This window comes from Oppia nitens, unplaced genomic scaffold (assembly GCF_028296485.1).
Source record: "Oppia nitens isolate AA-2021 unplaced genomic scaffold, nextdenovo-longstitch-racon4-pilon3 scaffold2_pilon_pilon_pilon, whole genome shotgun sequence".
In the NCBI taxonomy this organism is placed as follows: Eukaryota; Metazoa; Arthropoda; class Arachnida; order Sarcoptiformes; family Oppiidae; genus Oppia; species Oppia nitens.
In genome coordinates this window covers 137,629-154,776 of record NW_026533210.1, presented here as the reverse complement: position 1 = coordinate 154,776, position 17,148 = coordinate 137,629, and the positions used below count along the sequence as shown (strand labels likewise).

Here is a 17,148-nt window from a genome sequence, read left to right as displayed (position 1 = left end):
TTTTAATATTTTCTGCATTGCATCATGGACAATTATTTATGATTTTTAGTACACAAATTAGTATAGATTGGAGAGTATAAAGTGGAAAAATAAAGTTATAAATACATTATTTTAATTAAATATTTAATATAAAATAACTAATTTATTATAATACATATTTTATATTAATATAATTGAAATTATTTCAATATTTTATAGGATTAATAATGAATGAGTAATTATTTTTTTTTATCAAACTTTAAGTAGGATACAGGCAGTTATAAAGTTTATATATAAGTATATATAAATATAGAGTAATAAAATTAAAAAAAAATATAATATAATAAAATTAATGTTACATTTAAAACATTTTAATATTAATACTGATTATCCTATCTACTAAATTAATTTTAAGGTTTGATGTAATAATAATTTAATCTAATATTAAATTTTAAAAAATGAAATCATATATTTAATGAATACTGACTAATAAATAGATAGTAACTATCTCTTATCTTATTTCATATCTTATCTTACATAAATAACGTTGATGTAAACAAATTACGTTTATGTAAACAAATTACGTTACTATACATAAATTTCGTTGATGTAAACAAATTACGTTTAAGTAAACAAATTATGTTACTATACATAAATTACGTTGATGTAAACAAATTACGTTTAAGTAAACAAATTATGTTGCTATACATAAATTACGTTTATGTAAACAAATTACGTTATTATACACAAATTACGTTACTATACATAAATTACGTTGATCTAAACAAATTACGTTGATGTAAACAAATTACGTTATTATACACAAATTACGTTGAGATACACAATTTACGTTACTATACACAAATTACGTTACTATACATTAATAACGTTGATGTAAACAAATTACGTTATTATACACAAATTACGTTTATGTAAACAAATTACGTTATTATTTACAAATTACGTTACTATACATAAATTACGTTGACATACACAATTTACGTTACTATACACAAATTACGTTTATGTAAACAAATTACGTTATTATTCACAAATTACGTTGCTATACATAAATTACGTTGACATACACAATTTACGTTACTATACACAAATTACGTTATTATACACAAATTACGTTATTATTCACAAATTACGTTACTATACATAAATTACGTTGACATACACAATTTACGTTACTATACACAAATTACGTTATTATACACAAATTACGTTTATGTAAACAAATTACGTTATTATTCACAAATTACGTTATTATACACAAATTACGTTATTATTCACAAATTACGTTGATGTAAACAAATTACGTATTATACACAAATTACGTTACTATACATAAATAACGTTGATGTAAACAAATTACGTTGATGTAAACAAATTACGTATTATACACAAATTACGTTATTATACACAAATTACGTTGACATACACAAATTACGTTATTATACACAAATTACGTTGATGTAAACAAATTACGTATTATACACAAATTACGTATTATACACAAATTACGTTATTATACACAAATTACGTTGACATACACAATTTACGTTGACATACACAATTTACGTTACTATACACAAATTACGTTACTATACATAAATAACGTTGATGTAAACAAATTACGTTTATGTAAACAAATTACGTTGACATCCACAATATATGTTGCTATACACAAATTACGTCGCTATACATAAATTACGTTGATGTAAACAAATTACGTATTATACACAAATTACGTTATTATACACAAATTACGTTGACATACACAATTTACGTTGACATACACAATTTACGTTACTATACACAAATTACGTTACTATACATAAATAACGTTGATGTAAACAAATTACGTTTATGTAAACAAATTACGTTGACATACACAATATATGTTGCTATACACAAATTACGTCGCTATACATAAATTACGTTGATGTAAACAAATTACGTTAATGTAAACAAATTAGATTGATATACATAAATTACAGTAATATACACTGAATTATATTGATGTACACAACTTTAATTTAATAATTTATTTAATTAATTTTATACAACAATTAATTACTAGTTTTTTCAAATCTAATTTTAATTTTAATATATATTTTATATAAAATAAATAAATAATATTTATAATACTATTTAATACAATAAATATGTTTTGTTTACTAATTATAAATTACAAATTAATTTATTAATATATAGATATTTATTAGTATAAAAAATAAACTCTAGAAAACAAATGCCTTGACATCCGGGCTCATGGATGTAATGTTAACTTTCCAATCAAATCGATTGTTATACCTATACATTGGAGACCTAAGTGTCAATTGAATAGTCGGATAGCTATCGTCGCCAACTGATAGGACTGTCCGTATGGTTTCAATGTCGGTAAACGGCTGGTCATTGACGAACATTACAAATCGGTTGACAATATTTCTTAAATAAATAAAACAAATTAATTAATTAATTAGTAAAACAATTAATTAGTAAATTATAGTTTTTTTTAGACAAAACAAAAAATACAATACAATGGTTGGGATTCGGGAAGCAATTCCTCGATAGTAAACCAAACATTATTGCTATCAAATTCATCGTAATGTTTGGCCAAAATTAGGGCCAACTGTCTATTACTGGAGCCAAACATTGAATACAGTTTCCGGAGCCGATTTAGGTTTATACCTGTATATGCATCAACATAGCTAATGGCCCTCAACATAAACTCTAAGGGGATTAGACATTACAAACAAACAAATATAAAATTATTAGTATATCAAACAATGTAGTGATATATATACAGTATATACAGGGTTTTCGATTCCAGGGGGGGGGTATAGAGGAATAAAATGGCAAAAATATCGCAAAAAAAATTTGGGGGAGGAATAGGGTGGGGTGAATAATTTTTATTGCATTTTTAAACGACAATTTTTTACCAAATTTGAGTAAATTTCTAATATATTCCCATTAAATTCCCATTAAATTGCCAAATAAATAACAAATAAATTCGCCCCTACCTCCTCATCTTTCGCAACCCTGATATATACTGTATATACAGTATATATCATATATATGACATACCGTTAACTGTTTGATAGTCGACGGCAAACGTTATCTGGCCTCTGGTGACAAACCCACCCCAAACAATACCGCTTAGTCGGCCATCGGTATCGATTAGTGGACAGCCGGAAAACCCCGGTACATTGACGGCCGTATGGGCTACGATAGGCAAGTGACCGGCAAACGGTACAGTACTTATCCTATACGTGTCGTTTGCATTGTTTAGCTGAACCGACGGCTGCACTACCAGACCCGGATGTACAGTAAAGGCTATCTGTCCGTGACCAAACATGCAACCCGGTTGGCCAAACTTGGTTTCAGTGGCCATTGGCATCGGATTGAATAGGCTGTTCAGACGCTGTAGTCGGACCAGTGCCAGATCCCAGTGCTGTTCAACATACAGGACATCGGCTAACTCTACGTATACTCTATTGTCGTTGTGGTCGGGTTTATAGATAACCCTGACTACTGGCGAATGGGTGACCGCGTGATAGTTAGTCAACAGTAGACAACCGGTATCCGTGGTGTTGGCCACACAAACACCTGATCCTTCAGTAAAAATCTGGTCACTATTGTCCAGTTTTTTTATAACAATTATACCGATTGATCGGATACAATGTTTTCTGATAGCATCGATATCGATGCCATCCGGTTGGCCGCCGTTGCCCACAAAATTGATAGGTTTGTTGTTATCATTGTTGTCCATCATCAGAGCCGATCTATTAGTTAGTGGCCACCATTGTTGTGGGATATGTGTGTATGATAATGGCATACCAGTGCCAGATGCTGATGATGATGACAACCTACCAGATCTACTACTACTACTACAGTGGTGTCTAAACAATGTTTTTTAGACCATCGATGTTATTGTCATACATATAGTATGTAATGTATTGTAAAATCAAGCGATTATTTGGTACCCAATAAACACTATAATTGACAATACATTCAATGAATACAATATTTTTAGAGACAGTAATAACGTTTGTAATTATTATGTAATAAATTGAAAACTTAGTACTATTTACAAGTGAGATAGTCTAAAATTTTAATATTTTCTGCATTGCATCATGGACAATTATTTATGATTTTTAGTACACAAATTAGTATAGATTGGAGAGTATAAAGTGGAAAAATAAAGTTATAAATACATTATTTTAATTAAATATTTAATATAAAATAACTAATTTATTATAATACATATTTTATATTAATATAATTGAAATTATTTCAATATTTTATAGGATTAATAATGAATGAGTAATTATTTTTTTTTATCAAACTTTAAGTAGGATACAGGCAGTTATAAAGTTTATATATAAGTATATATAAATATAGAGTAATAAAATTAAAAAAAATATAATATAATAAAATTAATGTTACATTTAAAACATTTTAATATTAATACTGATTATCCTATCTACTAAATTAATTTTAAGGTTTGATGTAATAATAATTTAATCTAATATTAAATTTTAAAAAATGAAATCATATATTTAATGAATACTGACTAATAAATAGATAGTAACTATCTCTTATCTTATTTCATATCTTATCTTACATAAATAACGTTGATGTAAACAAATTACGTTTATGTAAACAAATTACGTTACTATACATAAATTTCGTTGATGTAAACAAATTACGTTTAAGTAAACAAATTATGTTACTATACATAAATTACGTTGATGTAAACAAATTACGTTTAAGTAAACAAATTATGTTGCTATACATAAATTACGTTTATGTAAACAAATTACGTTATTATACACAAATTACGTTACTATACATAAATTACGTTGATCTAAACAAATTACGTTGATGTAAACAAATTACGTTATTATACACAAATTACGTTGAGATACACAATTTACGTTACTATACACAAATTACGTTACTATACATTAATAACGTTGATGTAAACAAATTACGTTATTATACACAAATTACGTTTATGTAAACAAATTACGTTATTATTTACAAATTACGTTACTATACATAAATTACGTTGACATACACAATTTACGTTACTATACACAAATTACGTTTATGTAAACAAATTACGTTATTATTCACAAATTACGTTGCTATACATAAATTACGTTGACATACACAATTTACGTTACTATACACAAATTACGTTATTATACACAAATTACGTTATTATTCACAAATTACGTTACTATACATAAATTACGTTGACATACACAATTTACGTTACTATACACAAATTACGTTATTATACACAAATTACGTTTATGTAAACAAATTACGTTATTATTCACAAATTACGTTATTATACACAAATTACGTTATTATACACAAATTACGTTGATGTAAACAAATTACGTATTATACACAAATTACGTTACTATACATAAATAACGTTGATGTAAACAAATTACGTTGATGTAAACAAATTACGTATTATACACAAATTACGTTATTATACACAAATTACGTTGACATACACAAATTACGTTATTATACACAAATTACGTTGATGTAAACAAATTACGTATTATACACAAATTACGTATTATACACAAATTACGTTATTATACACAAATTACGTTGACATACACAATTTACGTTGACATACACAATTTACGTTACTATACACAAATTACGTTACTATACATAAATAACGTTGATGTAAACAAATTACGTTTATGTAAACAAATTACGTTGACATCCACAATATATGTTGTATACACAAATTACGTCGCTATACATAAATTACGTTGATGTAAACAAATTACGTATTATACACAAATTACGTTATTATACACAAATTACGTTGACATACACAATTTACGTTGACATACACAATTTACGTTACTATACACAAATTACGTTACTATACATAAATAACGTTGATGTAAACAAATTACGTTTATGTAAACAAATTACGTTGACATACACAATATATGTTGCTATACACAAATTACGTCGCTATACATAAATTACGTTGATGTAAACAAATTACGTTAATGTAAACAAATTAGATTGATATACATAAATTACAGTAATATACACTGAATTATATTGATGTACACAACTTTAATTTAATAATTTATTTAATTAATTTTATACAACAATTAATTACTAGTTTTTTCAAATCTAATTTTAATTTTAATATATATTTTATATAAAATAAATAAATAATATTTATAATACTATTTAATACAATAAATATGTTTTGTTTACTAATTATAAATTACAAATTAATTTATTAATATATAGATATTTATTAGTATAAAAAATAAACTCTAGAAAACAAATGCCTTGACATCCGGGCTCATGGATGTAATGTTAACTTTCCAATCAAATCGATTGTTATACCTATACATTGGAGACCTAAGTGTCAATTGAATAGTCGGATAGCTATCGTCGCCAACTGATAGGACTGTCCGTATGGTTTCAATGTCGGTAAACGGCTGGTCATTGACGAACATTACAAATCGGTTGACAATATTTCTTAAATAAATAAAACAAATTAATTAATTAATTAGTAAAACAATTAATTAGTAAATTATAGTTTTTTTAGACAAAACAAAAAATACAATACAATGGTTGGGATTCGGGAAGCAATTCCTCGATAGTAAACCAAACATTATTGCTATCAAATTCATCGTAATGTTTGGCCAAAATTAGGGCCAACTGTCTATTACTGGAGCCAAACATTGAATACAGTTTCCGGAGCCGATTTAGGTTTATACCTGTATATGCATCAACATAGCTAATGGCCCTCAACATAAACTCTAAGGGGATTAGACATTACAAACAAACAAATATAAAATTATTAGTATATCAAACAATGTAGTGATATATATACAGTATATACAGGGTTTTCGATTCCAGGGGGGGGGGGTATAGAGGAATAAAATGGCAAAAATATCGCAAAAAAAATTTGGGGGAGGAATAGGGTGGGGTGAATAATTTTTATTGCATTTTTAAACGACAATTTTTTACCAAATTTGAGTAAATTTCTAATATATTCCCATTAAATTCCCATTAAATTGCCAAATAAATAACAAATAAATTCGCCCCTACCTCCTCATCTTTCGCAACCCTGATATATACTGTATATACAGTATATATCATATATATGACATACCGTTAACTGTTTGATAGTCGACGGCAAACGTTATCTGGCCTCTGGTGACAAACCCACCCCAAACAATACCGCTTAGTCGGCCATCGGTATCGATTAGTGGACAGCCGGAAAACCCCGGTACATTGACGGCCGTATGGGCTACGATAGGCAAGTGACCGGCAAACGGTACAGTACTTATCCTATACGTGTCGTTTGCATTGTTTAGCTGAACCGACGGCTGCACTACCAGACCCGGATGTACAGTAAAGGCTATCTGTCCGTGACCAAACATGCAACCCGGTTGGCCAAACTTGGTTTCAGTGGCCATTGGCATCGGATTGAATAGGCTGTTCAGACGCTGTAGTCGGACCAGTGCCAGATCCCAGTGCTGTTCAACATACAGGACATCGGCTAACTCTACGTATACTCTATTGTCGTTGTGGTCGGGTTTATAGATAACCCTGACTACTGGCGAATGGGTGACCGCGTGATAGTTAGTCAACAGTAGACAACCGGTATCCGTGGTGTTGGCCACACAAACACCTGATCCTTCAGTAAAAATCTGGTCACTATTGTCCAGTTTTTTTATAACAATTATACCGATTGATCGGATACAATGTTTTCTGATAGCATCGATATCGATGCCATCCGGTTGGCCGCCGTTGCCCACAAAATTGATAGGTTTGTTGTTATCATTGTTGTCCATCATCAGAGCCGATCTATTAGTTAGTGGCCACCATTGTTGTGGGATATGTGTGTATGATAATGGCATACCAGTGCCAGATGCTGATGATGATGACAACCTACCAGATCTACTACTACTACTACAGTGGTGTCTAAACAATGTTTTTTAGACCATCGATGTTATTGTCATACATATAGTATGTAATGTATTGTAAAATCAAGCGATTATTTGGTACCCAATAAACACTATAATTGACAATACATTCAATGAATACAATATTTTTAGAGACAGTAATAACGTTTGTAATTATTATGTAATAAATTGAAAACTTAGTACTATTTACAAGTGAGATAGTCTAAAATTTTAATATTTTCTGCATTGCATCATGGACAATTATTTATGATTTTTAGTACACAAATTAGTATAGATTGGAGAGTATAAAGTGGAAAAATAAAGTTATAAATACATTATTTTAATTAAATATTTAATATAAAATAACTAATTTATTATAATACATATTTTATATTAATATAATTGAAATTATTTCAATATTTTATAGGATTAATAATGAATGAGTAATTATTTTTTTTTATCAAACTTTAAGTAGGATACAGGCAGTTATAAAGTTTATATATAAGTATATATAAATATAGAGTAATAAAATTAAAAAAATATAATATAATAAAATTAATGTTACATTTAAAACATTTTAATATTAATACTGATTATCCTATCTACTAAATTAATTTTAAGGTTTGATGTAATAATAATTTAATCTAATATTAAATTTTAAAAAATGAAATCATATATTTAATGAATACTGACTAATAAATAGATAGTAACTATCTCTTATCTTATTTCATATCTTATCTTACATAAATAACGTTGATGTAAACAAATTACGTTTATGTAAACAAATTACGTTACTATACATAAATTTCGTTGATGTAAACAAATTACGTTTAAGTAAACAAATTATGTTACTATACATAAATTACGTTGATGTAAACAAATTACGTTTAAGTAAACAAATTATGTTGCTATACATAAATTACGTTTATGTAAACAAATTACGTTATTATACACAAATTACGTTACTATACATAAATTACGTTGATCTAAACAAATTACGTTGATGTAAACAAATTACGTTATTATACACAAATTACGTTGAGATACACAATTTACGTTACTATACACAAATTACGTTACTATACATTAATAACGTTGATGTAAACAAATTACGTTATTATACACAAATTACGTTTATGTAAACAAATTACGTTATTATTTACAAATTACGTTACTATACATAAATTACGTTGACATACACAATTTACGTTACTATACACAAATTACGTTTATGTAAACAAATTACGTTATTATTCACAAATTACGTTGCTATACATAAATTACGTTGACATACACAATTTACGTTACTATACACAAATTACGTTATTATACACAAATTACGTTATTATTCACAAATTACGTTACTATACATAAATTACGTTGACATACACAATTTACGTTACTATACACAAATTACGTTATTATACACAAATTACGTTTATGTAAACAAATTACGTTATTATTCACAAATTACGTTATTATACACAAATTACGTTATTATTCACAAATTACGTTGATGTAAACAAATTACGTATTATACACAAATTACGTTACTATACATAAATAACGTTGATGTAAACAAATTACGTTGATGTAAACAAATTACGTATTATACACAAATTACGTTATTATACACAAATTACGTTGACATACACAAATTACGTTATTATACACAAATTACGTTGATGTAAACAAATTACGTATTATACACAAATTACGTATTATACACAAATTACGTTATTATACACAAATTACGTTGACATACACAATTTACGTTGACATACACAATTTGTACGTTACTATACACAAATTACGTTACTATACATAAATAACGTTGATGTAAACAAATTACGTTTATGTAAACAAATTACGTTGACATCCACAATATATGTTGCTATACACAAATTACGTCGCTATACATAAATTACGTTGATGTAAACAAATTACGTATTATACACAAATTACGTTATTATACACAAATTACGTTGACATACACAATTTACGTTGACATACACAATTTACGTTACTATACACAAATTACGTTACTATACATAAATAACGTTGATGTAAACAAATTACGTTTATGTAAACAAATTACGTTGACATACACAATATATGTTGCTATACACAAATTACGTCGCTATACATAAATTACGTTGATGTAAACAAATTACGTTAATGTAAACAAATTAGATTGATATACATAAATTACAGTAATATACACTGAATTATATTGATGTACACAACTTTAATTTAATAATTTATTTAATTAATTTTATACAACAATTAATTACTAGTTTTTTCAAATCTAATTTTAATTTTAATATATATTTTATATAAAATAAATAAATAATATTTATAATACTATTTAATACAATAAATATGTTTTGTTTACTAATTATAAATTACAAATTAATTTATTAATATATAGATATTTATTAGTATAAAAAATAAACTCTAGAAAACAAATGCCTTGACATCCGGGCTCATGGATGTAATGTTAACTTTCCAATCAAATCGATTGTTATACCTATACATTGGAGACCTAAGTGTCAATTGAATAGTCGGATAGCTATCGTCGCCAACTGATAGGACTGTCCGTATGGTTTCAATGTCGGTAAACGGCTGGTCATTGACGAACATTACAAATCGGTTGACAATATTTCTTAAATAAATAAAACAAATTAATTAATTAATTAGTAAAACAATTAATTAGTAAATTATAGTTTTTTTTAGACAAAACAAAAAATACAATACAATGGTTGGGATTCGGGAAGCAATTCCTCGATAGTAAACCAAACATTATTGCTATCAAATTCATCGTAATGTTTGGCCAAAATTAGGGCAAACTGTCTATCACTGGACCCTATCATTGAATACAGGTTCCGGAGCCGATTTAGGTTTATATATGCATCAACATAGCTAATGGCCCTCAACATAAACTCTAAGGGGTGTTAGACATTACAAACAAACAAATATAAAATTATTAGTATATCAAACAATGTAGTGATATATACAGTATATACAGGGTTTTCGATTCCAGGGGGGGGGTATAGAGGAGTAAAATGGCAAAAATATCGCAAAAAAAACTTTGGGGGAGGAATAGGGTGGGGTGAATAATTTTTATTGCATTTTTAAACGTCAATTTTTCGCCAAATTTGAGTAAATTTCTAATATATTCCCATTAAATTCCCATTAAATTGCCAAATAAATAACAAATAAATTCGCCCTACCCCCTCATCTTTCGCAACCCTGATATATACTGTATATACAGTATATATCATATATATGACATACCATTAACTGTTTGATAGTCGACGGCAAATGTTATCTGGCCTCTGGTAACAAACCCACCCCAAACAATACCGCTTAGTCGGCCATCGGTATCGATTAGTGGACAACCGGAAAACCCCGGTACATTGACGGCCGTATTGGCTACGATAGGCAAGTGACCGGCAAACGGTACAGTGCTTATCCTATACGTATCGTTTGCATTGTTTAGCTGAACCGACGGCTGCACTACCAGACCCGGATGTACAGTAAAGGCTATCTGTCCGTGACCAAACATGCAACCCGGTTGGCCAAACTTGGTTTCAGTGGCCATTGGCATCGGATTGAATAGGCTGTTCAGACGCTGTAGTCGGACCAGTGCCAGATCCCAGTGCTGTTCAACATACAGAACATCGGCTAACTCTACGTATACTCTATTGTCGTTGTGGTCGGGTTTATAGATAACCCTGACTACTGGCGAATGGGTGACCGCGTGATAGTTAGTCAACAGTAGACAACCAGTATCCGCGGTGTTGGCCACACAAACACCTGATCCTTCAGTAAAAATCTGGTCACTTTTGTCCAGTTTTTTGATAACAATTATACCGATTGATCGGATACAATGTTTTTTTAGTGCATCGATATCGATGCCATCCGGTTGGCCGCCGCCGCCAACAAAATTGATGGGTATGTTCTTATCATTGTTGTCCATCATTAGAGCCGATCGCCATTGTTGTTGGACATGTGTGTGAGATAATGGCATACCAGTGCCAGATGATGACAACCTACCAGATCTACTACTACTACTACTACTACAGTGGTGTCTATACGTTGAGTATCTATGTGTTGATGGTATCAGACATGTGTTGTACTGTATGGCCATTACTATCGGTACTACAGATAGTATAGATGTTGTTGTTGTTGTTGTCAACAACTGTCTTATAGCTCCTAATTGTTTGCTTATTAAGACATTGAAAATGTTTATCATTTTTGTTTTATTAATATTTTTTTAATCAATAGTCAATAGATAATCATTTATTTAAAAAAAACCAATAAATTTAATAATAAATAAAAAAATAAAAGATTTATATATATTTATATATATATTTAAATTTTAAGTTTTGGATCGGTCGCGCGTTTAAATTTATATATTTATAATATTTGCTATTAAAAACTATATACTAAATAATAATCGTAACCGTAATGCGTTAGATATAAATGATTTTTTTTCTTAAAATTAGTAATAATTTCATAGAAATCTATAATAAAATCTTTATTAACTGTTTAACTATTGATTATCAAACAATCAATCAAAAAATGTCAGAAATATTAAATGTCTTAATCAATAAACAATTATTAACAATAAGATGGCTGAAGATGACGACCACTAAAACAACAACAACAACAGCAGCTATACTATCATCGGTACCGATGATAGTAATGGCCATTAAGTACAACATATGGTGGACACCACCAACACATAGATCTTCAACGTATAGACATCACTGTAGTAGTAGTAGTAGATCTGGTAGGTTATCATTATCATCATCTGGAACTGGTATGCCATCATCGTCAACATCATTACCACCACAACAACAGTATCGATGGCTGTTATCGACAACAATCAGATCGGCATTGGCGCAGATGATGGACATACCGACCAATTTTGCCAACAATAACCTACCGGACGGCATCGATATCGATGCCATCAGAAAACAATGTATACAATCGATAGGTATTGTCTCTATCAACGAACTGGACGACTGCTATATGAATGAAATGGAAGGATCCAGTGTTATAGTGGCCAACAACCCGGAGGACGGTTGTCTACTGTTAACTAATAGCCATATTGTTGGCCATTCACCGATTGTCGATTTTATAATCAAATTGGATCCAAACTCCGATATAATGTATGAGGAAATGGGTACAGTTGTATATGTTGAACATTACTGGGATCTGGCACTCGTACGACTGAATCGTATGTTACCAGTATTTCAGCCGATGCAGTTACCCGACGAATCATTAGATGCCCGCACCGGCCTCCAGTTTGGCCAACCGGGTGCCATGTATGGTCACGGACAGGTACCCTACAATATACATCCGGGTATGTGTGTACAGCCCATGGCTCAGCTCGGATATGTTTTAGACGGCTATACCATTGGCACAACCAGATTCAGCGAACACCTACCTATCGTTTCGCATACAGCCGTCAATATCTATGGGTTTTCCGGTTGTCCACTAATCGATACCGATGGCCAACTAAGCGGTATAGTTTGGGGTTTTATTCATAAACACTTTATCACATTTGCCGTCGACTATCAAGCAATTAACGGTTTAATATATCTTAATATATTATATATAGATTTGCTAATAAAGTTTTTTAATGTTTCTATGTCTCCCCTCCCATACATCCACACCCATCCCTACCCATCCACCGAACCAACCAGACTTTATAATGCGTGGCCTGGAGTATGAAGTGTCTAATATACGGTTTGATCGTCTATGGGATCAGTTTTCAATGCATGGATCCAGGAATAAACAGTTTGCCCTAATTTTGGCCAAACATTACAATGAATTTGATAGCAATAGCGGTTGGTTTACTATTGAGGAATTGCTTCCCGAATCCCAACCATTGTATTATAATAATAATAATCTAATATTTTAATTGTTTTTACAAATTTTTCAATTAATTTATTTGTTGTTTGTTTTATTAATTTAAAGAGATATTGTCAACCAATTCGTAATGTTAGTCAATGACCAGCCGTTTACAGACATTGAAACCATACGTATGACTCTAGAGGTTGACGACGACGACGACGATAGCTATCCGACTATTCAATTGACACTTAGGTCTCCAATGCATACGCATAGCAATCAATTTGATTGGAAAGTTAACATTACATCCATGAGCCCGGAAGAGGAGGCATTTGTTTTCTAGAGTTTTTATTTTTATACTAATAAATATCTGTAATTTTTTTTATTAATAAACAATAATTTACTAAATTTAATAATTTAATTTAATAAATAACAACAAAAATAAACTATTAGTTAATTAATTAAATTGAAATTTATTAGATTTATTTAGATATCTATCTATATTTACAATCTATAAATCATTAGTATACTGTATATATATATATATATATAGAAATTTATTTGATGATTATAGATATATATTTTTAATAATTATAAATAAATTAACAAATTTATATCTTAATTATTATTATTACAAAAAATTTGTAAATTAATTTATATATATATATATCGGGTATTACTTAATAATTAATAATCGCGTGCCAACAAGTGACAACTATACTAATTGATAATAATTATTATTTGTTTAAAAAAATAACTGTTAGATATAAAAGATTTATTTTTTAAAAAAAGTTCATAGAAATCTATAATAAAATCTTTATTGAAATGTCAAACATTTTCAATGTCTTAATCACTAAACATTTATCAGCAATAAGACGGCTGAAGATGACGACCACAACAACAACAACAACAGTTATACTATCATCGGTACCGATGATAGTAATGGCCATTAAGTACAACATATGGTGGACACCACCAACACATAGATCCTCAACGTATAGATACCATCGTAGTAGTAGATCTGGTAGGTTATCATCAGCATTATCATCGTCTGGTACTGGTATGCCATCATTATCATCATCAGCACCGCTACTACCACCACAACAACAACAGTATCGATGGCTGTTATCGACAACAATCAGATCGGCAATGGCACAGATGATGGACATACCGACCAATTTTGCCAACAACAGCCTACCGGACGGCATCGATATCGATGCTATCAAAAGACATTGTATCCGATCGATAGGTATTGTCGTTATCAACCAACTGGACGATTGCTATGCGAATGTATTGGAAGGATCCAGTGTTATAGTGGCCAACAATCAGGAGGACGGTTGTCTACTCTTAACCAACAATCATGTTGTTAGCCATTCACCGATTATCGATTTTATATACAAATTGGATTATGACTCCGATATATTGTATGAGGAAATGGGTACAGTTGTATATGTTGAACAGTGTTGGGATCTGGCACTCGTACGACTGAATCGTATGTTACCAATATTCGAGCCGATGCCGATGCCCGACGAATCATCAACTGATGGCGGTAGTGGTGGCCTAGACTATGGCCAACCGGGTGCCATGTATGGTCACGGACAGTTAGCCTACAATATACATCCGGGTATGGTTGAACAGCCGTCGGCTTTGGTTAGTAGTCATTTCGATCACTACTATGTGGGCGGTACCAGATTCAGCGAACACCTACCTATTGTTGCCCATTCGGCTGTCAATATCTACGGGTTTTCCGGTTGTCCACTAATCGATACCGATGGCCAACTAAGCGGTTTGGTTTGGGGCGGTTTTATTCATAAAAACTTTATCACATTTGCCATCGATTATTTAGCAATTAACGGTAAATATATATATACTGTATATAACTTAAAATATTATTAATTGCTAATAATGTTTTCTGTTTGTATGTCTCCCCCCCCCACACACACACACACACCCATCCCTAGACTTTATAATGCGGGCCCTGGAGTATGAAGTGTCTAATATACGGTTTGATCGTCTATGGGATCAGTTTTCAATGCATGGATCCAGGAATAAACAGTTTGCCCTAATTTTGGCCAAACATTACAATGAATTTGATAGCAATAGCGGTTGGTTTACTATTGAGGAATTGCTTCCCGAATCCGAACCAATGTATTATCAAATAATAATAATAGACTACTATTTAATTATTTTTGCAAATTTTTTCAATTAATTTATTTGTTATTAATTTAAAGAGATATTGTCAACCAATTTGTAATGTTAGTCAATGACCAGCCGTTTACAGACATTGAAACCATACGTATGACTCTAGAGGTTGACGACGACGACGACGATAGCTATCCGACTATTCAATTGACACTTAGGCCACCAATGTATGCGTATAGCAATCAATTTGATTGGAAAGTTAACATTACATCCATGAGCCCGGAAGAGGAGGCATTTGTTTTCTAGAGTTTTTATTTTTAATACTAATAAATATCTATATATTATAGTAAATTAATTTGTAATTTATAATTAGTAAACAAAATATACAGTATTTATTGTATTAAACAGTATTCATTTAATTCATTGTTTAGTCTAAAATTAATTAAATAAATAATTAAATTAAATAGTAATTTACTGTAATAATAATAGTAATTTTAAACAAAAATAAATATCTTTATACTTTATTTAATTAAATATCTATTTATTAGTAAATTAATTTGTAATTTATAATTAGTAAACAAAATATACCGTATTTATTGTATTAAACAGTGTTATAGATATTTATTTATTATTTTTTTTATAAAATTAAATACTATTATATATATATATATATCAGTATAATCGCGTACAACAAATGCTATATCAATTGTTTTTTTAAAAAAATAACTGTTAGATATAAATGATTTAATTTAAAAAAAAAATAATTAGTAATAATTTCATAGAAATCTATAATAAAATCTCTATTAATTCTCTAACTATTGAGTATCAAATTTTTATTTTAAAAAAAAATGTTAAACATATTCAATGTATTAATCGCTAAACAATTATTAGCAATAATACGGCTGAAGATGACGACGACGACAACAACAGCAACAGCTATACTATCATCGGTATCGATGATAGTAATGGCCATTAAGTACAACATATGGTTGACACCACCAACGCATAGATACCAATGTACTAGTAGTATATCTGGTAGATTATCGTTATATGGGACTGGTATGCTATCATCAGCACCGCCACCACAACAACAACAACAACAACAACAACAGTATCGATGGCCGTTGACAGCAATCAGATCGGCAATGACGCTGATGATGGACGAACCGCC

The 17,148-nt window shown here is 29.7% G+C and overlaps 4 protein-coding genes across 4 annotated transcripts; 2 read left to right on the top strand and 2 right to left on the bottom strand.

Moving 5' to 3' along the window:
* Positions 1–2,228: 2,228 nt before the first annotated feature.
* Positions 2,229–3,977, bottom strand: LOC128954976 (uncharacterized). Its single transcript, XM_054300599.1, has 3 exons — positions 3,076–3,977; positions 2,529–2,721; positions 2,229–2,436 (listed from the first exon to the last, which is right to left on the bottom strand). Exons 1-3 carry the CDS (start codon positions 3,824–3,826, stop codon positions 2,229–2,231), a joined length of 1,152 nt encoding a protein of 383 aa, XP_054156574.1. The 5' UTR covers positions 3,827–3,977.
* A 2,349-nt stretch (positions 3,978–6,326) lies between these two features.
* LOC128954975 (uncharacterized) lies at positions 6,327–8,076 on the bottom strand. The gene is made up of 3 exons (XM_054300598.1): positions 7,175–8,076; positions 6,626–6,818; positions 6,327–6,534 (listed from the first exon to the last, which is right to left on the bottom strand). Exons 1-3 carry the CDS (start codon positions 7,923–7,925, stop codon positions 6,327–6,329), a joined length of 1,152 nt encoding a protein of 383 aa, XP_054156573.1. The 5' UTR covers positions 7,926–8,076.
* A 4,541-nt stretch (positions 8,077–12,617) lies between these two features.
* On the top strand, positions 12,618–14,178 carry LOC128954973 (uncharacterized). Its single transcript, XM_054300596.1, has 3 exons — positions 12,618–13,572; positions 13,688–13,874; positions 13,962–14,178. The coding sequence occupies exons 1-3, from the start codon at positions 12,618–12,620 to the stop codon at positions 14,176–14,178; spliced, it is 1,359 nt and encodes a 452-aa protein (XP_054156571.1).
* A 484-nt stretch (positions 14,179–14,662) lies between these two features.
* Positions 14,663–16,283, top strand: LOC128954972 (uncharacterized). Its single transcript, XM_054300595.1, has 3 exons — positions 14,663–15,690; positions 15,797–15,983; positions 16,067–16,283. The coding sequence occupies exons 1-3, from the start codon at positions 14,721–14,723 to the stop codon at positions 16,281–16,283; spliced, it is 1,374 nt and encodes a 457-aa protein (XP_054156570.1). The 5' UTR covers positions 14,663–14,720.
* The last annotated feature ends 865 nt before the right edge of the window (positions 16,284–17,148 follow it).

Excerpts from the sequence above, each read along its gene's own strand:
- LOC128954973 (XM_054300596.1), top strand. The coding sequence starts at position 12,618 with ATGACGACCACTAAAACAACAACAACAACAGCAGCTATACTATCATCG. Across the intron at positions 13,573-13,687 it reads CGACTATCAAGCAATTAACG|ACTTTATAATGCGTGGCCTG; the intron begins GTTTAATATATC and ends CGAACCAACCAG. Across the intron at positions 13,875-13,961 it reads CTTCCCGAATCCCAACCATT|AGATATTGTCAACCAATTCG; the intron begins GTATTATAATAA and ends ATTAATTTAAAG.
- LOC128954972 (XM_054300595.1), top strand. The coding sequence starts at position 14,721 with ATGACGACCACAACAACAACAACAACAGTTATACTATCATCGGTACCG. Across the intron at positions 15,691-15,796 it reads CGATTATTTAGCAATTAACG|ACTTTATAATGCGGGCCCTG; the intron begins GTAAATATATAT and ends ACCCATCCCTAG. Across the intron at positions 15,984-16,066 it reads CTTCCCGAATCCGAACCAAT|AGATATTGTCAACCAATTTG; the intron begins GTATTATCAAAT and ends ATTAATTTAAAG.
- LOC128954975 (XM_054300598.1), bottom strand. The coding sequence starts at position 7,925 with ATGCCATTATCATACACACATATCCCACAACAATGGTGGCCACTAACT. Across the intron at positions 6,819-7,174 it reads CGACTATCAAACAGTTAACG|AGTTTATGTTGAGGGCCATT; the intron begins GTATGTCATATA and ends TAATCCCCTTAG. Across the intron at positions 6,535-6,625 it reads CTTCCCGAATCCCAACCATT|AAATATTGTCAACCGATTTG; the intron begins GTATTGTATTTT and ends TATTTATTTAAG.
- LOC128954976 (XM_054300599.1), bottom strand. The coding sequence starts at position 3,826 with ATGCCATTATCATACACACATATCCCACAACAATGGTGGCCACTAACT. Across the intron at positions 2,722-3,075 it reads CGACTATCAAACAGTTAACG|AGTTTATGTTGAGGGCCATT; the intron begins GTATGTCATATA and ends TAATCCCCTTAG. Across the intron at positions 2,437-2,528 it reads CTTCCCGAATCCCAACCATT|AAATATTGTCAACCGATTTG; the intron begins GTATTGTATTTT and ends TATTTATTTAAG.